This window comes from Leiobunum rupestre, chromosome 8, assembly GCF_980474605.1.
Source record: "Leiobunum rupestre chromosome 8, qqLeiRupe1.1.hap1, whole genome shotgun sequence".
NCBI lineage: Eukaryota > Metazoa > Arthropoda > Arachnida > Opiliones > Sclerosomatidae > Leiobunum > Leiobunum rupestre.
In genome coordinates, this window is record NC_143391.1 from 29,548,198 (window position 1) to 29,575,349 (window position 27,152).

At 40.2% G+C, this 27,152-nt stretch overlaps 1 protein-coding gene across 1 annotated transcript in view; it reads left to right on the forward strand.

Annotated features, from left to right (window-relative positions):
- The first annotated feature begins 5,285 nt into the window (after positions 1 to 5,285).
- LOC149933079 (uncharacterized) overlaps positions 5,286 to 27,152 on the forward strand; it is a 43,029-nt gene continuing 21,162 nt past the window's right edge. The window contains exons 1-4 of the mRNA XM_090157230.1: positions 5,286 to 5,697; positions 13,673 to 13,864; positions 14,084 to 14,163; positions 19,501 to 19,741. Of these exons, the coding sequence (XP_090013356.1) occupies positions 5,286 to 5,697; positions 13,673 to 13,864; positions 14,084 to 14,163; positions 19,501 to 19,741 (925 nt within the window). The remainder of the gene's footprint in view (positions 5,698 to 13,672; positions 13,865 to 14,083; positions 14,164 to 19,500; positions 19,742 to 27,152) is intronic.

Consider the following 27,152-nt stretch of genomic DNA (forward strand, 5'->3'; position numbering starts at 1 on the left):
CTTAGTGTCCTATATTTTCCCACTTAGTGTCCTATATTTTCCCACTTAGTGTCCTATATTTTCCCACTTAGTGTCCTATATTTTCCCACTTAGTGTCCTATATTTTCCCACTTAGTGTCCTATATTTTCCCACTTAGTGTCCTATATTTTCCCACTTAGTGTCCTATATTTTCCCACTTAGTGTCATATATTTTCCCACTTAGTGTCCTATATTTTCCCACTTAGTGTCCTATATTTTCCCACTTAGTGTCCTATATTTTCCCACTTAGTGTCCTATATTTTCCCACTTAGTGTCCTATATTTTCCCACTTAGTGTCCTATATTTTCCCACTTAGTGTCATATATTTTCCCACTTAGTGTCCTATATTTTCCCACTTAGTGTCCTATATTTTCCCACTTAGTGTCCTATATTTTCCCACTTAGTGTCCTATATTTTCCCACTTAGTGTCCTATATTTTCCCACTTAGTGTCCTATATTTTCCCACTTAGTGTCCTATATTTTCCCACTTAGTGTCCTATATTTTCCCACTTAGTGTCATATATTTTCCCACTTAGTGTCCTATATTTTCCCACTTAGTGTCCTATATTTTCCCACTTAGTGTCCTATATTTTCCCACTTAGTGTCCTATATTTTCCCACTTAGTGTCATATATTTTCCCACTTAGTGTCCTATATTTTCCCACTTAGTGTCCTATATTTTCCCACTTAGTGTCCTATATTTTCCCACTTAGTGTCCTATATTTTCCCACTTAGTGTCCTATATTTTCCCACTTAGTGTCCTATATTTTCCCACTTAGTGTCCTATATTTTCCCACTTAGTGTCCTATATTTTCCCACTTAGTGTCCTATATTTTCCCACTTAGTGTCATATATTTTCCCACTTAGTGTCCTATATTTTCCCACTTAGTGTCATATATTTTCCCACTTAGTGTCCTATATTTTCCCACTTAGTGTCCTATATTTTCCCATTTAGTGTCCTATATTTTCCCACTTAGTGTCCTATATTTTCCCACTTAGTGTCCTATATTTTCCCACTTAGTGTCCTATATTTTCCCACTTAGTGTCATATATTTTCCCACTTAGTGTCCTATATTTTCCCACTTAGTGTCCTATATTTTCCCACTTAGTGTCCTATATTTTCCCACTTAGTGTCCTATATTTTCCCACTTAGTGTCCTATATTTTCCCACTTAGTGTCCTATATTTTCCCACTTAGTGTCCTATATTTTCCCACTTAGTGTCCTATATTTTCCCACTTAGTGTCATATATTTTCCCACTTAGTGTCCTATATTTTCCCACTTAGTGTCCTATATTTTCCCACTTAGTGTCCTATATTTTCCCACTTAGTGTCCTATATTTTCCCACTTAGTGTCATATATTTTCCCACTTAGTGTCCTATATTTTCCCACTTAGTGTCCTATATTTTCCCACTTAGTGTCCTATATTTTCCCACTTAGTGTCCTATATTTTCCCACTTAGTGTCCTATATTTTCCCACTTAGTGTCCTATATTTTCCCACTTAGTGTCCTATATTTTCCCACTTAGTGTCCTATATTTTCCCACTTAGTGTCATATATTTTCCCACTTAGTGTCCTATATTTTCCCACTTAGTGTCCTATATTTTCCCACTTAGTGTCCTATATTTTCCCACTTAGTGTCCTATATTTTCCCACTTAGTGTCATATATTTTCCCACTTAGTGTCCTATATTTTCCCACTTAGTGTCCTATATTTTCCCACTTAGTGTCCTATATTTTCCCACTTAGTGTCCTATATTTTCCCACTTAGTGTCCTATATTTTCCCACTTAGTGTCCTATATTTTCCCACTTAGTGTCCTATATTTTCCCACTTAGTGTCCTATATTTTCCCACTTAGTGTCCTATATTTTCCCACTTAGTGTCCTATATTTTCCCACTTAGTGTCCTATATTTTCCCACTTAGTGTCATATATTTTCCCACTTAGTGTCCTATATTTTCCCACTTAGTGTCATATATTTTCCTACTTAGGCGAATTATAGCAAAATATAGGAGACTATTTACTTTCCTATATTTTCCCACTTAGTGTCCTATATTTTCCCACTTAGTGTCCTATATTTTCCCACTTAGTGTCCTATATTTTCCCACTTAGTGTCCTATATTTTCCCACTTAGTGTCCTATATTTTCCCACTTAGTGTCATATATTTTCCCACTTAGTGTCCTATATTTTCCCACTTAGTGTCCTATATTTTCCCACTTAGTGTCCTATATTTTCCCACTTAGTGTCCTATATTTTCCCACTTAGTGTCATATATTTTCCCACTTAGTGTCCTATATTTTCCCACTTAGTGTCCTATATTTTCCCACTTAGTGTCCTATATTTTCCCACTTAGTGTCCTATATTTTCCCACTTAGTGTCATATATTTTCCCACTTAGTGTCCTATATTTTCCCACTTAGTGTCCTATATTTTCCCACTTAGTGTCCTATATTTTCCCACTTAGTGTCCTATATTTTCCCACTTAGTGTCCTATATTTTCCCACTTAGTGTCCTATATTTTCCCACTTAGTGTCCTATATTTTCCCACTTAGTGTCATATATTTTCCCACTTAGTGTCCTATATTTTCCCACTTAGTGTCCTATATTTTCCCACTTAGTGTCCTATATTTTCCCACTTAGTGTCCTATATTTTCCCACTTAGTGTCCTATATTTTCCCACTTAGTGTCCTATATTTTCCCACTTAGTGTCCTATATTTTCCCACTTAGTGTCATATATTTTCCCACTTAGTGTCCTATATTTTCCCACTTAGTGTCATATATTTTCCTACTTAGGCGAATTATAGCAAAATATAGGAGACTATTTACTTTCCTATATTTTCCTATAATTCGTCTATTTAGTGTTCTATATTTTTCTATAATTCGCCTATTTACTTTCCTATATTTCTTATTATTCGCCTATTTAGTTTTCTATTGTTTCCTATAATTCGCCTATTTACTTTCCTATATTTCTTATTATTCGCCTATTTAGTGTCCTATTTTTTCCTATAATTCGCCTATTTACTTTCCTATATTTCTTATTATTCGCCTATTTAGTTTTCTATTGTTTCCTATAATTCGCCTATTTACTTTCCTATATTTTCTTATAATTCGCCTATTTACTTTACTATATTTTCTTATAATTCGCCTATTTACTTTCCTATATTTTCTTATAATTCACCTATTTACTTTCCTATATTTTCCTCTAATTCGCCTATTTACTTTCCTATATTTTCTTATAATTCACCTATTTACTTTCCTATATTTTCCTCTAATTCGCCTATTTACTTTCCTATATTTTCCTCTAATTCGCCTATTTACTTTCCTATATTTTCTTATAATTAGCCTATTTACTTTCCTATATTTCCTATAATTCGCCTATTTACTTTCCTATTTTTCCTATAATTCGCCAATTTGATTTCCTATATTTTCCTATAATTCGTCTATTTGATTTCCTATATTGTCCTATAATTCGCCTCCAATTTCCTATTTTTCCTATAAAATTTTCAAAGATTTTCCCTGGTCACCCTGTTATAATAATAATTGAATAATTCATCAACGTACGATGTTCCGTCGACCCCGTAAATGTCTAAATTCTAATTTATACAAAATTACGGTCCGGCTGGTTTTTGGCTTTGTTAATCGCTCCAATAACGACGTCATCCCCCCCCCCCCTTATACGAGATTAATAATATTCTCCAGCGTAACTCGGCTGTCCCCCCCCCCCTGGCCGTTATCCATTCTAATGAAGATGTACTTCCGGACAACTTGATAAAGTGGGGCGCTTGGTTCGTCGACGGGGCCCTTTTTCGTCTTTGAAGCGGTCGGCGCCTTCGAAAGCCAAAACCCGAAATTGCGCCGAATCCCGGCTCATAAATCAGAGCGAACGGCCAGTTTCGTTTGTCACCGCGAATGGGCGTCGCCATCGGCAACGTGGCTCGCGTCTGCGGATGACTCGGACGATGGCCGCCCCCGAGAAATGCCCCGAGAAAATGGACTCGGATGGGTTTTTTTTCGCATCGTTTTTAATCCGTTTTGGCCGTACGCGTCCCGAGTATCAACCCCGATTCCAAATAAAGGCCGCGTCGAGTCTTACATTGTTATACCCCCGTGCAGCCCCCGAACTCGCAACGGAGGGGGTTGATATAAGATAGGGATAGCCCGTTAAAAGCCTATTCAGAAAATATGAGGCGCATCGTGTTATTTTTTTATCCTCTCTTCCTTTCTCCGTTACTCTTCTTTCGCTAATATCCATTTTTGGCGCTAGATGGCGCGGGGGATCCAAAAAAATCATCTTTCTCGCGAGTTTCTCCTAGCATCGGTAAACACCTGATCGTCCGTTTCGCGTTGAAAGGATATATCTTTCTTTCTTACGCTGTAAATATAAACGGTTGTCATGGCGACGGCGACTCCCGACTTCTCCCGAAAATCGGAAATAGCCCCCCCCCCCTTCACCACCGCGTCACCAGTCCAAAGTCATTCGTCAGTGGGACGGAAGCCCCGGTTCCCCATTTCTCAGAAGATGACGTATATATTATACGAATGCGAATACAAACTGTACCCCATCGGGCCAACTTCGATAGGCTTAAACCCTTATAATTAAGTCTGAAAGCGGACGGAGCCGTCAGTTATCCTTATATTTTGGTAAAGACGTCGTTTACTTTATATCTCCCCCGCTTGAACCGCGCTGGCAGGTAACCCTCGACCAAAATCGCCGTCCCGAAAATGAATATTCGTATAGTAACGTCAGAGCGGCCGTATCAATATCGCCGGAGAGAAGAGCTAGAGGGGAAGATGAAAAAGGGGGGGGGGGTAGAAGCAGAGGGGGGGGGGGGGTAGAAGCGAAGAATTTTTGTAGAAAGTATTCATTTGTCAAAAAGTTGTAGGGGAGGAAACTGGAAGAATAGTTGGAGAGAATTGGACGGGGGGGGGGGGTGGCAGTCGAAGTGAGACGGCAAAGTTGCACTAAGAAGTCCCTTTATTGGCCGGAAATAAGTTTCTAAAAAGAATGAAAGGGAAGAGAGGATACCCCCCCCCCTGCTCTTTTTTTCGTCAGCGAGGGATAACTTGGAAAGAAGAGTAAGGAAAAAAAAGTGTAGTTAGGGAGGGGGGAGGGGGGGGGCTGCGAGATGTTTGGCTAGCGATACAATCCTCTGGCGCATCCCGCCCCGGAGCACTTCCCCAAAAGTTCTCCAGCGGGCCCAGGCACTCTTCCTCCAGATTCGGAGCGAGACGCGTCGGACGGGTCTCTCCGCTGGACCCATTCGAAGCATGCTGACCGCTTCCAGTCTCCGCTGTTGTTCGTCGTTGTGTCTGACGTGTAGCCGCGACGCCTGTTGTTGTTGTTCGGAATGCGCCAGTCGTTACCACTTCATGGCCGGAGGGTACGTGGCCGCCGGGGAAGCCCAGCGGCGGCAGTCGGCCTGCAGCCCCGTCTACGCCCCGGGCGCCCTCTGGCCCGTCGGACCCCGCCGTCCCAGTAGCTTGTCCCTTGGCGCGCCCGAGCCCCGCTGTCCCCTGGCCTCCCTGACGCCCTCGCCTCGCGCCGAAGTTTACCGAGCCCGCGACGCCAGGAATACGGAAGTGAAATGGCCGCTTCCGCTTGCTGGTGGCACCAAATCGGCAGGATCATCTCCCTCCGTTCCGCCGGATGTCGAAAATCATCGTGGTGGCCGCGGCGGCGGTGAGTTCCCACTTTTGAGCGTAATGGATTTGGAGACGCACCCGGGAACCTGTTCTATTTTATGTCTAGTTGATGGTTCCGTAGGCAGGGTTAACGTTTCGATAACGGCTATAATGGGAAGGACGCTTCTAATAGCCCTTGTCCGATTCCTCCACCATTTCGTCGTCCGCGTTATCGATAAAACTATTGTTTTCTAACTAAACGAGCCATTCCCGTTGACGTTGTCTATATAGTTGATGACGTGTCTATGCCCTCTTCCGATAGTTTTAATGGATTACTCGAGATACTGCCCAAATTACTCTTTACAAACGTTGAAATAGTTTTTTTTTCCTATTCATCCGCTCAAACGTTATCTATTGTCGTTTTTCTAAATTACATTGTCTACCCTGAAAGAGGTAATGATTTTTTTGAGTAATTTAGGAAGTAGTTTTGAAATTAGAATCCAAAAGCTATCATAATTTTACAGACTTCGAATTTACTTTATTTTAGTTATTTACTATTTTTAACTCCCAAAAGGATTTAGCGAAAAATAGACCAAACGCATCGTTACTTCAACCAATAATCGATACAAGAAGTTTATAAGTATCCACAGATATATTTACTGATTTAAAAAATATATTTTATCATTGTAATAGCTATATAGAAAGTCAATATTTTTTCTTCCGAAACATATTTGGAAAAATCAGTAAAAGGTACGTGTTTCAAGCGTATAACATTAACGGGATAAAGAGATAGATACTTTTCGAGAAACTTCTGAAACTATAGCCTAACCCGTTATGGGTATACGGAACAGACTGCACCGTCTTTCTCGCCTTGAAGCTAACTTTGAGAAATACCTCCCCGTCTTAATATTCGGTAGCAGGCATAATACCCCCGTTTACCCCTGGTATCGCTCTCTTTCAGAAATGGTTATTTTCGGGAATATTCCCCGCAGAAATGCAAACTTAACGTAAATCGTCCTACTTTGAAGAAGCTATACTAAACACCGGTACACCGTATATCATTTACCCCGGCTTTTCTGGCCATAAAAATAAACAGGCAAAGCTGTTCTAAATATATATATATATATATAAGGTATTCCATTCAGTCCGAGCGTCGGCGGAGGGATACAACGTATGGATGAAAAGTAGAGCGATGCAAAACGCGACCCCAAAAACGTTTTCCGAGCGAAAAAATGAGGGCTTATTTACGAAATGTCAAGTTTATATAAGATGGTTTCGCGTTAAATTTGGTCAAGATGGCGGCCATGGTGATGACGCTATAACCTAACGCTATAGAGAGCAACGGGACGCGTTATATTTTTATTTTTGGCCAAACAGGAGGGTTAAAAATTTGAATAATAAAAAGGACAAATCTGATTTTATGGAAAATAGCCTATTATATTGAAGGTTTAAAGTGGCAGTTTCAGAGAAAAGGTTTTCCAGAGGAGAAAAAGAAGAAAGGTGAGATTGAGGAGAGGGGGGAACTGCCTTACCAGTTTTTTGATCGAGGGAAAGGATATACCAGTATAGATGGGCGGAGGGAAAAAAGACTCGACAACTTTCGGCTTCTTTTCGTCAATGCGAAAATTATTAAATAATGACGTCGATATCCGATGGGTTGGCTGGTCCGGAATCGAGTGGCCAATACGGACATTAAGGACGTACAATCAAACGGGTAGGACTTCGACGTTTCTCTATAGTCATGATTTCATTTCGACAATTTCGTTTTCTTACAATCGTCGTGATCCAATTACTATAGTATAAAATGCTGCGATGGTACTTAAACATAGATTACTATAAATAAAACTATTTTATTAAAGTTATTTCAATAAATAAGGGATTATTTTGATGCCTATTTTTTTTGGAAACCTGTCTTTGGCAAATTTGTTTTAGCGCTTGTTAATGTAAGAGACCAACTGACCATCGATAGTAGTAACTAATAGCTAAAAATAAAAAATAATAATCAGCTAGGCTAATACCCGAGGCACCACCTTCGGCCCAAGTCATCTAGCGACTTATTATGCCTTTAAACAGGTGGCCGGGTTACAATGCGTAGGAGGATGGTGGCAAGCCCTTCATGCCACTCGAGCCAACAGCTCTCTACACTATTACCGGTAACCTCTACAAGAAGAGCTCGGGTGTAAACTTTTAACTAAAGCAGAAATAGTAAAAATGTTGTGTTGAAATATTAAAAAATACATTATAGGTTACGTCCAAAGTAGGCATAAAAAATAAGTATGACTATTGTTTAAATATTTTACTACATAATTTCTTTACATTAAAATAAAATAATTAAAAAATAAAGAAATAACGTTACTCAGTAGAGGTATGAAATTCAACGTTATTTTGATTTGATAGAAATTGCTCGATACAAACAGAAATGAATTAAAACTGAATGTTACTTGATTCCCGTTGCATCTAGATTTAAACGTTGTATCAAGTCATTTTTGTAAGGATTGTTACAAGCACTATAGGGAATAACAGTGTTGGCTAACCCACATAGTTACTGTCACCTAGGAGCAACAAACACAAAGATAACGCAGCTAGCCTTTAAACGCTAACGCAGTGTTGTGTACAAATTTCATTGGACCAGCCTTTACGCTGATCGTTTTACGGGCGGTGGGGAAGACAATTACCCAGGGGCGTAGGAACCGGGAGGGGCAGGGGGGGCAATGCCCCTCCCTAGAAATTGGCTGGGAGGGGCAACTAATGTTATTGCCCCCTCCAACATTTTGATCAGTTGAAATCTTCAAAAGGCTCAAATTATCATTTTTAAAGCATATACAGTTTATAGAATCTCAACTGTGTTTAGATTTCAATATTTTTCCGCCAATTTACATAGTACTAAAAAGTACACATGCATTCGGAGAATCTACACTCCATTAAAAATTAAAAACCATTCTTTGCCCCCTCCAACTTCCAGAACGTTCCTACGCCCCTGCAATTACCAAATTTTCCCCTTCCGACGGCAGCAGGCGCTAAAGCGTCTAGCCAATGAAAAATTTACGCAAGAAAATAGAAGACTTTTGACGGGTTGCGTTCTCCTTGTGTGGGGCAGTGGCGTCACCAGGATTTCAAAACTGGTGGCGCTTAAGCCATAAGCACTGGTCAGGGGCGTGAATGAATGAATGAATTTATTAATCGGTCCTTTTAAAACAGGACGGCTCCGCTCAGGGGAGCTCAACCACATACAAAGAATACACTTTTGTTACTTTAAAAATAATAATAGCAGAACAACAACAAAAACTAGTATTGAAAATGAAAAGTAATATTAATATTAATTATTAATGAGTGATATGGGGGAGGGGGGAGCTCCCAAAAAGGTTTGTAAAGTTGAAACATTGAGGCCGACCAGGAAAAATAAAATTTTTGATGCCCATTTTTAAGTTCGAAGAAACTTTTCAACAAGTGAATTGGAAAAATTGGGAATTTTAGGAGGCGCTTTTCGGAAATTTTAGGTGGCGCTTTAGAAATTTTACAGGTGGCTCAAGCGCCGCCTAAAACACCCTAGCGACGCCACTGGTGTGGGGTGCTGTGTTTGTTGCTCCTAGCTGTAAGGGTCCCTGACAAGGAAATCTTCGAGATAATTGGTGGGGCCCCATGCAAGCAAATTTCCTTTTGTGGAATAAGGATAAATATTTTAGGAGCCCATAATTGAAAAAAATGTATTAGCCTATACCTAAAATTAATTATATTATCCTGTATCCACCCATAGGTAATATAGACCAATTTTGAGGTCTGTGTTAATTACGTATATCAGATTAACCGAATTAAAAAAATTAACAAAGACTACTAAATTTCCTGATTGTTGCGTTTTTAATCCTTTTAACTTATTGGTTAATGACAAAGAAAGCACATAGTAAAAAAAAATTATTTTTCTTGGGCAATTTATATGGTAATAATATATATATTTTTTAAATTTACAATTAAAATGAATTTAGATTAGAGATTAGGGAGATTGGGGTACATTTGAAGCTCTAACTTTCCCGGCCTCGTTACGTTGGACGATTACTTTTAGTGGGGTCGATTTTAATTATAGACGCGCTTGAATTTATCTGGGGGCTGTTGTTGATGGTATTTGTTTTGACGCGAAGCCGCGGGGGCCCCGGCTAATAAACGTACGGGCCTCGAAATGGCGGCATTATAGAGCTCTTTTATCTAAGGCGAAGGGTCCCTATCAATTGTATTAATGTCTTACGGGCCTCCGATAATTATTTTCTATCACTGTTTCCAAGGAAAGGGCTGGCTCTCCTTATATTGGGATAAATCGTTCGGAAGAATTCGGTCTCTGCTACATTAACGGAAGGTGGCCGGCGCGGGTACAGTCTGCTGGCCGTTATACAAATCTACTTCAGTCCGAGTAGTTTCGGTAATTCCCGGGAGAAATCTAGCAGCGACATCTATTAGTCCCTATTGACCCGAGACGTTGATCTTGAAGTTTTATCGGCGCTGGACTGGAAAGGCATTTGTCCGCTCTCTTTTCTCTTATTCCTCCGCGTCACCGAACTACGACGGAGGCCGTAATGATTCCCCCCCCCCCCCGCCTTAATTAGTCTCATTAGGCGCCGTTTTCTCACCCAGTGGCAACAGTCTCTCGACCGCTCCGTCACGTTCGTGCCACAATCTGGCCCCTCCCTCCGACGCCGGTTGACTTTTGACGCCCAGTTTGTCATTTACACTTTTAACGGGGCCCGCGATGTGAATACTTGACCTTTTAAAATTATCGTCGTACTAGAGTGTCCGATAACGGCCCTCGATATCGTTAAGGGAGGACCGCCAGTATTTCAACGACGCTATCGAGACTGCTTAATTATCCCCATTATTTTATTCATCGTTTTTGCAACAATCGCCGCAATTTATACGCGTTCTTTCGTAGCTACTTTTTGACTTTTGCCGATAACACTCGTTTAAGCCTATAGTTCCCACTTTACGAAATATTTCGACGAATTAATTTTTCGCGTAGCGAAAAAAACCGCACTTTTTTTTAATCAATAGGGGGGTAGGTTCTCATTTGGCGCGAATTTTTAAAAACGCTAATATCTCTAGAATTTCAATAAAATAAATTTAATTTTACTTAATATCTTATGATAATTTTTTCTCCAAAAATTAAAGAAGTTTTTAGATTAGAGATATATTTCTAAAAGCCACGAACAGGGCTAATTCAATAACCTTATTCGAGAAATGAGGAATTTGACTGATCAAGAAATTAAAATTTGATTTGCTTTGTAAGTTCTTTCGAATGCGTCCAGAATAATACGATGTATTACTCAATCTAGTGAGAAATAGGATTGAGAAGAAAAATAGCAGATTTCGAAAAGCTATTTCTGCAAACAAGGCGGCTATTACGTTTCGGGATGTGCCGTCAGAGACCTTCTCCGATTGGCTGAAATGATATTTCACTGAGACGCCAGCGGAAAAAATAGAACGTATCGCTTCAAAACGCGATTTTGGTGGCGAATTTGAAAATTTTCGCGTCAATTTACAGCTTTTTTCGGCAAGTGGGAACTAGGCTTTACTATAGCGAAAGTTTACGTTATCGAGAGATCTCTGTCGACACTTTTTGGTCCTTCTCGCGAGCACGCCCGTCTCATTAGGGGAGATTTTATGGATGAGCATCTCGCCTCTCCCCTCTTAAAACTCTCGGCGGCGGCCTCTTGACCCCTGGCGCTCCAGAACAAACGCTGTCCGCGACGGCGGCTGAGCTTCTGTCGCGGCCAATTAGCCGAGTTATTGCTCATCCGCCGAAGTCCTCCGCTTCGGCAATTTGTTGCCATTTAGCAAATTACTTTCGCTTCTCTCGCATCCACTTTCGCATCTCTCTCTGGAATTGCTCTTTCATTGCAAATCGATTGAAACTTAATGAACTCCTCTTATTTCGTTTTCCCGCTGTTCGTGGTTGCGGGATAAACATTACCCGATGCTAAAGGCGAAGCCTCGAAAAGTGTGGCTTATCTTTCGGGGTAAGTGAATAGGTGATCAGGAAGCGAACTTCAATTGGGAATATCACGATTCAATTTCGTTTTGTTGGGGTTTCATCTCGCTGTATAGATCATGAAACTGCTTTTCCGCCCTTACAATATGTTAATTAGCTTTGCTAGTGTAATATAACCAAAACATCTTCATTTGGGGTTGGTTTTCACACGATTTTCTATGGCCAAAAAATATATTCATCTAAATTAATAAAAACAGGGTTGCCACGGTACCTGTAAAACTTGGAATTCCTGGAAAAGTCAGGGAATTTGAATATGGGTATAAAATTCAGGGAAAAGTCGGGGAATTTTAAAAATTATTCTAGAAATCAGGCAGGGTTGCCACACGTCAGGGAAAAGTCAGGGAATTTAAAAATGGGCCTAAAAAGTCAGGGAAATGTCAGGGAATTTTAAGAATTGGTAAAAATTCAGGGAAAAGTCACTTTTTGAAGGTAATTTAACTCTAGATCTCTGACAAATTCCACGATTATCATTTATTTCCTTGAATGTTTGGCTAATTTTTTCAACATTGCAATAACCTTTTTACTGAAATATAGGTTCATCTAAATTTATTAACTTCTGTTAAAAGTGAAATAGAAAAGAAAACTTTTGGCCTTAATAAGTCAGGGAAAATCTGTTAAAATGGTCCGGGAAAACAGGGAATTTGAATCTGAAACTTTTGTGGCAACCCAGTCTTGGAAATGTCAGGGAATTTAATTTCGGTTGCAAATAGGAAACTTTTGCTAAAATATAGGTTAAAAAGTACAAAATTTCCAGAGATGGTCAGGGAAAACCTGGGAAAGTCAGGGAATTTGATTGTGAAAAAACTGTGGCAACCCTGAAAAATTAAATTTTTCGTGTTTGGTAATAACGTAAATATCAAAAGATAAGCTATCCGAAAATAAACCAATTTCAGTTTATTTTAAGTCAAGAAATAATACCGTTTTTAGACGAAAGCTTTGAAACCTTTTATTTCAGTATGAAAAGTTAAATTTGTATAAAAGTCGATTTTATTATTGGCGTCGTCTGTAAAGGATAAATTGTGGATGGTTTTTTAGGTGTACTAAACCCAGTTTGAAAATCGAATATAAAGCTTTAAAATTTGCGAATTAATAATTAGTTAGATCCGCTATCAATCAAGCTATTCTATAAAAATCAAAAATTCGATTCGTCAAAAAAGGTAATGCGCATGTGGAGAAGGGGCGGATATCTAAAAATCAAACTATCGATTGTGTAAGTTCAATTTTAAGTAGCTATGTCCGGTATTTGAGTCAAATCATTAACTAAATGATTAAGCGGACGTAAAATACCTGTTTGTTTTTGGTGCCCTAGACTTAAATTGGCACCATCGACCGTATGTCGAAACATTTCATTAAAATAACTTACGTCGACATTACAGACAGCTACGATTTTGAGTTTGAGCAAGACTATCGATTGTTTGATATTTCGATAGTAACCTCTTTTACACACGTGCATTGTCATTTTTAATTTTTACTAGCGGTTAAGAAGTAGGCGAAATTACTTGTGATAACTTCGTTATCTCTCGCTTACCTCAGGGTAGAACGATATCGTTTTTTATCGCCGCTATTCAATCACTAGATGTCGCTCTTCATTCTATAATAAACTCGTAGTCGTTGACACTTGCGCGTTGTAACCGCGCGTGTAATAAATGTTTTATCATTGATCTTTCAAATCTATTCCAAGTGTTGCGAAGAAAGTTAAACCCCAACATTAGGATAAACGTATTTAACCGTCATAAAATCGGCGACTTTATATTTTAACCGTTATTTCAACCCGTACAAGTACAAGGTGCAACAAGCGCGAAATTATGACGAAATTAAGTGAAATATCTTTGGCGTATGAGTACGATTGAAAAGAGTAATATTACTGAAAGTTACGTATTTGACGAAAGGAGGAATTCGTAAATTACGCGAGTTTAATTTCTAATTTTATCATTGAAAGGGTGAAATCCTTTCATCTTGGGCGAATCAATCAACCAATTAACTGTATTAATTTAATTATCAGCTTCCGAGATGTGGTCAGTCGTCCAAGCGGGCAACGACTCGTCGTCTATGTGTGGAGGCGTCGGCGGTGGCTTCGAGTCGCCCAACGCCCGGAGTAAACACTCGGCCGTGGCGACTCCGGCGGGATTCATCTACGTCCAAGGAGGACGGAGCGGAAACTTGCCCCTCAAGGACATCTGGAAGTTCGATCCCGGTATGTACTTTCCTAAGCATATACCCTTTTCCTCTTCCTTAGGAAGTATCGTCTTAAGCCTCGGTTCCACTAAACCCCCCTTCCCGTCGTACTTGTCCTAATTGTTTTTCCCGTTTTTCCCCGAACGTTCTTTATCCCCCCCAACCCCGTAATTAAAATCGCATTTTCCAATTTTCTAATATTGTTTTCCTTTTCCGTCGTGTAATGACGTGTTCATAGTGCAAAGTCAATGGGAAGAAGTGCAATGCAGAGGGAATCGACCGCCTTGTCTTCAGGAGCACACCATGGTGGCCTGGAAGGTAATTATCACGATTACTCGGCGACTCGACTTCGGTTGCCAAAGTAATTAAGTTTCGCGCTCGATGAGCCCCCCCTTTTTCCGTGTCCTTGCGCCGCTGAGAAATGATTGTCGGATGAGTGAAGGCTCCCGGACGCGTTGCGATAGTGGGCGAGGTGAGGTTTAATAACGGACCAGGAAGGAAGAGTGGCCGGAGAGATTTTACCAGAGTGATCATCTTTAAAAATCGCGACATTTTCTTCTCAAAGGTGCGATTAACTTCATTCTAGTGTCGTTTGCTAAAATAGTGGGTCGGCTTCGGGCCGGGTCGGGCAGAAATAAATTTTAATTTTGTCGGGCCGGGTCGGGTCGGGCAAATTTAATTTTTGAAAATTTCGGGTAGGGCCGGGCTAATTTTCAATCGGGTCCGGGTCGGGCCGGGTTTTTTTTATTTTAAAATTAAATGGACCGGGTCGGGCTGAACCAATTTTCAAAAGGGCCGGGCTTTAAATAAAGGCCCGACCCGACCCGACCCGACCCTTACCCGCGACTGCGTACTGCGTAGGTCGTGTGACAGGGGCGTAGGAACCGGGAGGGGCAGGGGGGCAATGCCCCTCCCTAGAATATTGCTGGGAGGGGCAACTTATGTTATTGCCCCCTCCAACCTTTGGTCAGCTGAAATCTTCAAAAGACTCAAATTATCATTTTAAAAGCATATAAAGCTTATAGAACCTCAACTGTGTTTAAATTTCAGTCTTTTCCCGCCAATTTACATAGTAGTAAACAGTACACATGCATTCGGAGAAGCTACACTAAAAATTAAAAACCATTCTCCAGACCCCTTTTCGTTTATCTTTGCCCCCTCCAACTTCTAGAACGTTCCTACGCCCCTGTCGTGTGAAATATTTCGGCCCTTCGGGTGTTGTACGAAGAAAGATAGAGGGAGAGAGATAGACGTAGTGACGTAACGAGTACTGCGAGCAGCGCGACTAGCGTTTATTAACTATCATTTCAAGGTCGTCTCAGTTGTCCGATTAGCCTAAACTTCTCTTACGTTTAGTTTTGGTTTTACTTTCGATTTCCCGGCGTTAAATATCGAATTTGCAAGTCGCGTGTCTCGGCGTACTTTGAAAAAATATAGCTAAAAGAATTCTGGGTATTCCCGCGTCACAAACGAGTGACGAACGTGTATTTTCCAGCACGGGACTGACACTTGGTCCTCGAAGAACAAATTTAAAAGGTTCAACTCTTTCGCAACTAACTTTTCTTCACAAAATTGTTTAAATAAATAAATGCCTCTTGTTATATTTTATATTGCATATCTACATCTACACTATATAATAAAATTAAAAAAAGCTTCATGCTATGGGTTGCGGCGGTTCTTCGGGTCGGGTCGGGTTTTCGGGAATTGACGGATTTTGAAATGACGTTTTAGCGCGCGACACTACAGGTACATGTCTTGGGCACACAGCCTTCTTTGCGTGCTTTTTTGACCATAACATGTAGAGGTATTTTCACGCGCAAAATTAATTTTAAAAGCCGTCAATTATCTGGTTTTCGGGTCTTGTTGGGTTTCCGGGCCGGGCCGGGAAAAATCGTTTTTTAATTTATCGGGTCGGGTCGGGCTAAATTTAATTTTAAAAATTTCCGGTCAGGTCGGGTCGGGTCGGGCAAAATTTTATTTTAATTTTTCGGGTCGGGTCGAATTGGACAAAGTTTATTTATACGTTTTTCGGGTCGGGTCGGGCAAAATTGTATTTTAATTTTTCGGGTCGGGTCGAATCGGGCAAAGTTTATTTATACGTTTTTCGGGTCGGGTCGGGTCGGAAAAAAAAGTGGGCCCGACTCGTCTCTAGTCGGTACAACCTTTTCTTGAAAATCTGTATACCGATTACAAGGAAAGGAAAATCCGTACAGTCTTTGGTTCATGCTAAATTTCTGATTAGCTACGTACAGTCAAAGTCTTACAATAAGGGGTCCAATGTTGCGGAGTGGTTAGCGCTTTTGCCTAGTGGCCAGAAGAGCCGGGTTTGAAACCAGCTTGTGGCACCAAAAAATACAACTTTTTGCGAATATTGTGCGTATGGTAAATAGTGGTAAATATTTTATATAGTATAATATGTGAGATCTAAAAAACCATTTAATAAAGGAATATATCAACCTTTAGAAAACCTTAAACTTTATTTTCATTACTCAACAAGTCTGTTCTAAATCTTTAAGGTTTAAGTTTTAAAATTTAAATACTGTAAATAATTCATGAAAATAATATTATTTGCCATTATTTACCACTTTTCCTAATTTATACCATAACGTTATTAACCTTTATTTATCACTTCAGCTGTATGACAGCTAGGTGCAATAAACACAGCACTGCCCACGCAAGGAGAACGCAACCCGTCAAAAGTCGCGCATTTTCTTGCTTACAGTTTTCATTGGCTAGACGCTTTAGCTCCTGCTGCCGTCGGAAGGACAAAATTCGGAAATTGGCTCCCCCCCGCCCGTAAAACGTTCGGCGTAAAGGTTCGTCCAATGAAATTTGTACACAACACCAGTGCTTCCACTTTGTGGGATATTATCCCTTTTAAGGGATTTTCCGACCTAAAAGGGATTTTATTTTGGAAGAGAGGGAAAAAGGGAAAATTAAGGGATTTTTCGGAAATAAAGGATTTTGGGAATTTTCCTAATTTTCGCTAGACATACTTTGGTCTAGTTCTTCAAATAACGCGCCTCTACCTTTATTGGTATCCACTAATGAAATTAACTGGGATTCGGAAGTGTGTCATAGATTTTAAAATAGTTTTAAGAAAATATTCTTTCTTTATATAAGGCCTAAATATTATAAATCTTATTGTTTTATTTAAAAAAATGTGAAAGGCATAAAAAGGGATTTATTAGAACCGACAGAGGGAGAAATGAGATTGTCCAAGTGGAAGCACTGCACAACACTGCGTTAGTGTGTTTAAAGGCTAACTGCGTTCTCCTTGTGTTTGTTGCTCCTAGGTGTATGTATCTAGTGGCTCGCGTGGCATGCTGGGCTTACCACCACCCTCCTACGCATTGTAACCCGGCCACCCGAATTAATGGCTTTAAAAGTCGCTAGATGACTCGGTGGTTCCTAGCTTATTATTATTATTATTTATTTTAACAGAGGACACTACAAGTAAATCGCGTCGTGGATAAAAAAAAAACCGAAGTTACTATTTTAAACTAAAAAAATCGCGCTGGTTAAATATTTTTTCGTTGATCCCTCGTTTAAATTTAAAAAGAAGATAAGTAGTTTTCAATTAAAATTTCAAACTCGAATATTTTGTGAGCTTTTGGTAATTTCACGCTCCATTTCCCTCAGCAATCCCGCTGCATGCTGGGAGAAATCGAATTTTAATGACGTCATAGTTTCTTTTCGAGGGGATAAAAATATGAAAAAAGAAATATCGAGACACCCTTTCCCCAATTGTGGCGCTCCCCAGTGGCGTAGCTAGCATGGGTGACACCGGGGGCGGATATTATGGTGTGCTACTTACTAGTCTCTAGTTTTTGTACTTTTTTATTTTTTTCAAGGTCGGGTGTCACCCCCAAATCACGCCCAAACGGGTGGTACCCGGGGCGCCCCCTCCCTCCCGTTATATCTTAATTCAACCATATAGATCAACTAGCGAAGCCATTTAAGCCTAGAAGGGGGAAGAGTAACCGAAACTCAATTTGGCCATCGTTCCATCACCCGAATATCTTTGTATTCATCCTTTACATACTGGATGCCTTCCTGGATTCTCCCTCCGAACTCATCTTCATATTCGTTATTCGTGTACCGAATAACGCTACAAATTAGGGGTGCATCGCGCGCTGTACCCAACCAACGCGGTTGGTGTACCGTAGCGTAAGGGACGTAAATTTTACCCTTTCTCGTAGTTTAAACTACAGAGTCGACCGATAATCGTCGATATCGTTCGGGCGTAACGGCAATTACGGCGTTGAACATGCTACGGAATATAACGCGCGGCAAGTTAGTCGGAATAGCCGGAGTATATGCAAATGAGGGAATTTCAAATCCCCTTTAAAGCCTTTTCTTCCACGTCGCAATCCCCCCCCCCTCCTCCTCCTCCTCCTCATCCTCATCCTCATCATTCGCTCTCGGGCCTGCTGGGTCGGGGGAACTGGCATCTTTTGTATAATGACTGAAAGGCCTAAGCCTCAACGTTTCTTTTTCTTGGGAGGAGAAAATATTTCATTCTTTCTGACTTTTTTTGGGGCCGTTATAATCTTGTCTTTTTTAAAGATAGGGGGATGTTGGGCGGGTGGGGCAAACGTACCCTCGCGTAATGGCCGAGCACCGAAGGGACGATTTCTTTTATATTTTGACCGCCTAAATGAGGAACTTTCTGAAAACTACAATTACCTTTTTCTTTACAAGTTTTTCGCGATATTTTTTCCTTCCAGAAACGCGCTTGTAAGGATTAAAACGGAGAATGTTAATTAAGAAACTCGGCATCGTGCGTTTCATTTAAGTTTCTTTATATAAACGGTTTTTAATTATTTTCCTCCTTGGTTTTTGTTTATCTATCGTTAAGGTTTTAAATTAACGGCGCTTACGTTGTTTTATCTCCGCGGAGAGGATAATTAAAACTATACGCCTTAATTTCCACTCGCCCGTTTCGCTTTGTTCGCGCGCGATGCTGGCTCGACTGCTCCCTTGGCGACCACGTGACTCCTTGGAGAGGTCACGTATAGGCGAATTTTCACCTTAAACAGGGTTCGTACACGACCTGGAAAACCTGGAAAAGTCGGGGAATTTTAAAATGATTCCAAAAGGTCAGGGAAAAATCAGGCAAATAAACTTTTGAAAAGATGTATTAAAAATACATAATAAATAATTTGCAAGTTCTCTCCTCACTGGTTTAAGGGGCTTTTTCCGAGCTCTTCGGCTTCCCCTTCCACAAAAACTTGTTGAGGTTAACGGTAATAGATAGTGTAGGGAGCTGTTGGCTCCGTGGCATGCAGGGCTTTCCACCACCCTCCTACGCATTGTATATAACCCGGCCACCTGAATTAATGGCTTCAAAAATCGTTGATGATTTAGGCCTAAGGTGGTGCCTTGGGTATTAGCCTAGCCGATTATTTTTATTATTAATATTCAAGATTTTACCTCAAACAATTCCTTTATCCTACAAAAATGATCAGGGAAAACCTGGAAATGTCAGGGAATTTAATTCCGGAAATTTTGTACGAACCCTGTTAATTAAGCGTGTACTTTCAAATAGTAATTAAAGATATTTTATTTAAAAAAAAGATGAAATTAAAATGCAATCTTATATTTATGAATTGTATTTTGAAGCTGTTTTGAATTGTTTTTTTTATGTTTTAGACGAATATATACGTGTTTGGCGGCGAAGTTGGTTTCGCCTACACGGGAGAGACCCCGCTGTGGATCCTGGACACGGTGAGCGGCGTTTGGAGAAAGCACCATTTAAGAGGAGCCGGGGTGCCAGCGCAGCCGTCGGGTCGGCGAGGTCACAGCGGAGTGGTCTACGGGGACGCCATGCACATCTACGGCGGCTACCAGGACTTGAGGGGCTCCTCGCCCGAACTCTGGACTTTCGACTTCCGTAAGTTGTAAAACGTTCTTCTATTAATTAGGCATCGCGCCGCCACCGCAGCCACCCCGGCCACCCCGCTAATAGAGTATTCCAACGTCGTAAAAGAAGACGAATGTCGGCTAGCCACCCTCTCATCCTCGCCTCTTCGGGGCGGCGAGGGAGCCTAAATGTTTCATCGTCTCTCGATAGTGACTGAACGTCGCGAGCGGTATCGGCCCGATTTTATTCTTGGCGGGGTCAGAGGTGAACCCCTCGGCGGGGTCATCACTCGTCGGTCGAAAACGACGGGCCATTATTTAAAATTACCTTCCCGAGACTGCGAGCCACCGGCACGCGCGTTCGTTTTATTTACAAAAATCGCCGCTAGGGAAAAAGCGAAACATTTCCTTTTTACGTTCCTCTAAGTTCTCCCTTCGGCGCGTCAAACGGCCGCCTTTCGGGAGCCAGCGGGGTCAAAGGTGAGGGGAGATACGGCGCCGGGGACGAATAGCGTCTGTATGAGATTCCGTAAGCGGCGTTGGCGCGTTGATTAGAACCAAGGGACTCGTTGCATTTTTTTTGGGGGGTATCCGTATGTACGTGCAGCGGTGGCTTCCCCGCACCAGTTAGCGCCTATTTTTGCTCTCCGTCATAAAAGTGTCCGTGCCGACTTTTCCGAATGGCTACTTTTCTCCGCTTTTTTGGGGCCCCGATTCTGAGCTCCTGTCTCTGACTCGCTTTTTTATCCGCCTTGAAGCCCCTGCAGGAGCGTTTTCCCCTCGTTTCTCTCGTTCCCAGGAGAAAAAAATAGTAAGGAGCAACTTCTTATTTTCCCTAATGATTCGGCGGTCGAATTAAGATTCCCTTTCTTCCTTGGGCGGAGACACTAACAACCCTCGCTTTCCTTTTCAATCTCGTTTCGGGATAGATTGATGAAGATCCACCTTCCCCGCCGGCCCTGGCTTAGTTTCGGGCCCGAGTTCGAAGCTAGTTGCCTTGCTACCGAAATTACTGGAATACTTCAATTTCGGAGGTCGCCTCGTTGCTATGGAAACGGATCGTTCCTTATCTAGGTTAGACTGGGAGGAATGTAAATTGCTTTTTCCGCTAAGAAATGGTTTAATACTTCAATTATTATGATAAGAAAGACTGTTTCGCTACATTCTTTGTTAATTTCGAAGTGTAGTTGGGTTGCTATGGAAACGCCACCCCGTTTTGGTTGACCGATATGGGTGGCGGAGTGGCTAGCGCTTTCGCCTCGTAGCGAGAGGAGCCGGGTTTGATCCCAACTTGTGGCACTGGGTGAAAACTCGGAACTACTCCTTTCGCGTTGAGCTTGCAAGTTCTCTCCCCACTGGTTTAAGGGGTTTTCCCGCGAGCTATTCGGTTTCCCTTTCTCATAAAAACTTGTGGAGGTTAACGGTAATAGTTAGTGTAGGGAGCTGTTGGCATGCAGGGCTTGTCACCACCCTCCTACGCATTGTAACCCGGCAACCTGTTTAAAGGCATTATAAGTCGCTAGATGACTTGGGCCTAAGGTGGTGCCTTGGGTATTAGCCTAGCTGATTATATTATTATCGAATATTCGTGGCTGATAATATCGGCCAAACGCGATCTATCATAACAGTAGACTAGTGTATGATCAAATCATTGTAAAAGATGGTTCAGTACACGGTCATACCATTTTATTCTAATTTTGCATTAAAAAAGGTTTGCAAGAGCATATCCGAATATGTATCTTTTCATTTTACTTGATACATATTTTCTATCACAAATCCAATATCGTTGTTTTTTATTTGTTTACACTCGTAACCACCGGTCTAAAAACAGGTATGATCTAGCTTCTGAAGTCTAGCGTACGTGGCGCGGCCAATCAAATAAAATATCATAATTTAGTTAATCGATAATTTTCTTATTTTTAAAAGTTTTTTCTGAAAATATTTTTTTAATATCGGCTTAAACGAAGCCGATATTGGCCGATACCGATATTATAAAAATTGGCCGATATATATTCAAATAGTATATATACTATTTGAATATAGATGACCATGTAACAAAATTATCTAATATAGTCTTATTTCCCGTTCGGTAGTAATCCAAATAAAGCTAATTTCACTTTTCAACGAACGGGAAAAAATGTCTATACGTGCCTTCGAATTTCCGTGTTTTTGTACGCCGATATAGATGGCAACGTGCTTGCTGGGATATGGGCGTAGGGCGCTGCTAAATAGCCCAGGGAAAAGAATAAAGGTGACGGAACTTGTTAAGTTAGGCGGCTCACGTAGGCCGTTCCCTAAACGAAAACTATTCCAGTATCAGCTCCGCCACCCCTAACGCCACCCTCTTTTGTTTTAACGCTCGCCTACCCTTTAAGGGAATAGCCAATCCTTATCCTTCCTTCCCCACTTCCTCCTCCTAATATCACTTGTTCAACTTCTTCTCAGGCCAAGAACGTAATCGCGATACTGAGAACGTGCTAGGCACGCTGGTATGATCTTAATTGTCTTATCGCAAACAGGAGCTGACAAATTTTCCCAATTTTATAACACCATATGGCAAAACATTCGTAATTATATACGGAAAAGTTCAATATAACAATTAATTTAGTTAGTTCAATATAATGTGTTATTTATCCTGGGTTGACATTGCCACTGTACCTGGAAGTTCTAGAAAAATCAAGGAATTTGAAAATGTGGTCTAAAAATCAGGGAAAAGTCGGGGAATTTAAATATGGGGTCTAAAAATCAGGGAAAAGTCAGGGAATTTAAATATGGGGTCTAAAAATCAGGGAAAAGTCAGGGAATTTAAATATGGGGTCTAAAAATTAGGGAAAAGTCAGGGAATTTAAATATGGGGTCTAAAAATCAGGGAAAAGTCAGGGAATTTAAATATGGGGTCTAAAAATCAGGGAAAAGTCGGGGAATTTAAATATGGGGTTTAAAAATCAGGGAAAAGTCGGGGAATTTAAATATGGGGTCTAAAAATCAGGGAAAAGTCGGGGAATTTAAATATGGGGTCTAAAAATCAGGGAAAAGTCGGGGAATTTAAATATGGGGTCTAAAAATCAGGGAAAAGTCGGGGAATTTAAATATGGGGTCTAAAAATCAGGGAAAAGTCGGGGAATTTAAATATGGGGTCTACAAATCAGGGAAAAGTCGGGGAATTTAAATATGGGGTCTACAAATCAGGGAAAAGTCGGGGAATTTAAATATGGGGTCTACAAATCAGGGAAAAGTCGGGGAATTTAAATATGGGGTCTAAAAATCAGGGAAAAGTCAGGGAATTTAAATATGGGGTCTAAAAATCAGGGAAAAGTCAGGGAATTATAAAAATTAGTCTAAAAATTAGGGAATTTAATTTCGGTTGAAAAAAATGGCACAAATAAATCAGGGAAAATCTTCGGAGATGGTCCGGAAAAACCTGGAAAATTCAGGGAATTTGAATGTGAAGAAACTGTGGTAACCCTGTTATCATAAATAGTAAAATTACTATTTGATTTTCAATTATGGTGTCAAGAATAATATTTCAAGTCCCTGGCAGATGGCGTTACTGTTTCAATTGCGAATTTTGCTTCTATAAACTCACAAATTGTCAGTTACTCGTACCGTCTCTGTTTTCTAAATACGTTCTTTATCAAGGCTAACGGCATCGAACCGAGACCGAAATTCTATATGGTACTTTTATATCTTTTGCGCAGACTCATTTTAAGATCTATGTGTTCGAAAGAAAGCGACCACTAATGTCTGCTTCTCCGCAGCGCGCCTCCTCCGAAATAAGATGCTAAGCTCCTTATATAGTTTCGCCTTTATCCATTTTCTCGTAAATTCAATTTTAAATTCCATTTTAAATTCCATCTTGTCTCCTTAATGTCCGCTTGCTCGGGGTGTCCTAGGTTATTTTAATCCGTTTTCGGATATAAACTCATTTCCACACTTTAATCTTGTATAACAGGGATATTAGACAGGTTAAGTTACGAAACGCGAAAGGGGAACTGGTAGGAGTAGCTTTATTGAACACGGACTATTTACCTTACGCGTTTCACCTACGCGTTTTTTGGCGCCTACTTAAACGCACTCTCGCCAGCTGAATTTTCGCACATAGGTAGTTTTAGTTGTATTATTAAAAAGAGATGGCGATGGAGTCTATCGCGACGCGTGCTACGAGCTATTCCGATCTCACTTCAATCTTTATTGTGAAAGTCGAACCTTATAGTAAAAGTATATGTGGCAAGGAATGAACTATATGCCCCAAAGAGTTAGAAATCAGTCACTACAGGGGGCTGAAAATCCTCTCTCCGCTACCTTTGGCTGTATAGCATAGTTAGAGAAAACTCCGCTACTCTCATTGCCGCTACTATCTAATGGAAAAAATAGTGTTGTAAGTCGGAAAATTTCCCGCTCGGAAAATTTTCCGGAAAATTACCGAGGCCTTTTTTCCGGAAAATTTTCCGTATTTTTCCGAAAAATATTAAAAACGTTTTCATTCCATGATTTGTTCTAATATATTGTTTGCCAATTTAAATAAAGCGGAATTTTCACCTCATTTTTTCTAATCTAAAAGTAAAACTAAACCTATAGACTAGTTTAAACTGGTTGAAATGTAACACTATTAATGTTTTGTAGGATGTTTACTGATATTAGTATATTTTAAATCGATAAAAAGTTTAAAACATTAAAAACCCTTAAAAAGTAATTTATGTTTAAATTTTTTATTTTTCCGATTTGCGGAAAATTTTCTGGAAATTTTTCCGCATTTTATTTTTCCGGAAAATTAACAACCCTAGGAAAAAATTTAAAGAAAATAAGTAGTCCCGAACTCGACGCTAACACAAATTTATTACGGTTGCAGCTGTTTTTCCTGGTTGATAGCGTGTGGTTGAACAAAGTTATTAAAACTACATCATTTTTATAAGTTACCTATTCAGAATTTAATGTGTGTAACAAAACTTACATAAGTAACGGTTTTTTCGTAAGTGTGACTGTTTTAGACCCGTATAATTTACGTCGAGGATAATGTTTCATTTAAATGCTGGTTACTTCTCTCGTAATACATATACTTCTGGTAGAAGGTTTCGTAACTCCATAATTCGGAAATTTAGTGGATTCCATTTTTCCTATTGGTCAGTCAATTTCAAATTCGAATATGACCTCTAGAAACGAATCGAACATTTATAGTGGTCAGTTTTACGTTCGATTCAATAATTCATCATTATTTTGACAAAGTAAAGGTTAGTTTTCCTTTTTGCAGACGTTTTAAATTTCGTTGAGCCTTTGTTCCCGAACAAGGGGAGGTAATTATTTTCTTGGAAGTATAGTGGTATAGTGGTGGAGAAAATGAAAGGAGTTGTATTGAACCAAAGTAACAGATTCGCCTGCAGGCGTCATCACGCCACATCCCGGCAAAGCAAAGACCCGTTGCTTCCCCTTTTATTGTCAATCCCCAAAGTTGGCATCTAGGTGAAGGTCCGAACCGCCGAAATAACAAATGTTTCAATTGTTCGAATTGGACAACTTGTTTGTTTCATTCGTCCGAATCGGTAGCATCACTTGTCCGAATTCTGTCGCTAAATTAGTATTTCTTATTGCTGTTTTTTTTTTTGGTTCGGATTTTTTTTTAGTGCAAGAATAAAAATTAAAAAACTACATTTCAATAATAAACGGAAATAAGCATTATAATGTCTAATCATTTTATCCTATTATGTCCATTTTTCCTTTGGCCGATATAGTAAGTGGGAATTGCGTTGAATGTTGTGGATATTTTAGGTTAGGTTAGGTTAGGTTCACGTTAATGTTACTATTTTCTGATATTAACAATATTTAAAAAAAAAACAACCAATTCCTAATGTTCGAAAAAACGGACAAACCATTATTCGAACAAATGAAACTCGCCAGTAAAGTTAACATAAATTGAACGACTAAATCACCAACAAAAGTTGTGATAAATTTTTCGGGCAAATGAAATACGTTTTCGGACATACGATCCTGTTTTCCGGCATTCGGACATTTGTACCACCGTTCGGATGAATGAAATTCGAACAAATGTACCCAAATCGAGAAGGTTTAATATTATCTTACAATACAACTCCTTACATTTGCTCAATGGGATAGTTCACGAAGTCGCTACTGGGTGGAGCTATTTCGATATTTTTTGGCGTCACTGTGAAGAAACGATGTATTAAAAATTACGCTAGTGTCGTATTTATAATCAGCGAGTTTCAATGTTTAAAAATAACCATTAGGTTGATACTTGTCACAACAAAGGGAAGCTGACGTCATACCGAGGTCACGCTGAGGTATGACGTCAAAATACCATCCTCGTCTGCTTTTTCGTGTAACTGCGCATGTGTCAGATATTCCCTCGTTTAAAATAAGAAAGGTGGAAAAAAAAGTGTTTAATCATCGCGTGATAATACCAGTAAACGCTTTTTAGCGTGCTTTTATCGGAAATTAAAATTTATAGGCAGAGCGCAAAGTGTAACGATTTTAAGCGAATTCGTAAATTGACTTTTGAAAAGCCCGATAACCCGGCCGAGAAAGAAAGGGGCTGTTTAATCTACTGCTAAATTTAGTTTACTCTTCGATCGGTCGGCTTTCTTACATTATAGGCTAAATAAGCCGTACCGTGTACACCCTTTTAACCCGACTTCTCCTTTTAATTCGGAGGAATCAAAAGGGGCCGGGTTAGGTAATGCGGGGGCGGTGCACCTAGCGGATAATATTGGAATTACGGCCTCGAGATCCTTCTACTCTCTGCTAAAAACTTCTCATTTTCTCCGGAGCAATTGGGGCCAGCCGCCCCAGCCCACTTCTTTCTGGATTTTTTAGGTAGGATTTAGGGGAAGGGGTCGCGCCCCCCGAACTAAGTACGGACTAAAGACACGCGGGGGCGCTGATGGGGAATCGGTTTGGAAATTGGAAGACCCCAGTTTAACGACCCCCAGTCCCCGTAACGTTTAAATGGGGCTATCTCGAAACCGCCAGTCACCGAGTAGTACGGACGACGCTTTGAATCTTCACAACGAAGCTATTAGAGGAACTGTTAGGTCAGTCTTGTTTTGTACCGCTATTCGCCTTTTTTTAGGCGGTGTACAGTTTGGCGAGGACGTTCGAAGGAAATACCAGTTACCCTATTTTTTACTGGCCTGATATTTCTTCGGAACGACGAATTTTTCGCTCATTTTCGAAGAAAGTTGTTGCCGTCGAGAAAGTTTTCGCCTTTTTTTTTAACCGTGCGCATTAATTTTTACTTTCTTCTCGGATGTTTATGCATTCGTGCGCTGTTTACGACGAACTTGGGCAGTTAAATCGAGAACTTTATTACTAATAAAAGCGTTTATTTTAATACAAAAATTTAACTTTTTAGTTTATTTGTAAGTTTTAGAGTGTGTCCTACAACTTTGTCTTCGAAACGTTTTACATACCACCTACCAGTAAAAAAAATA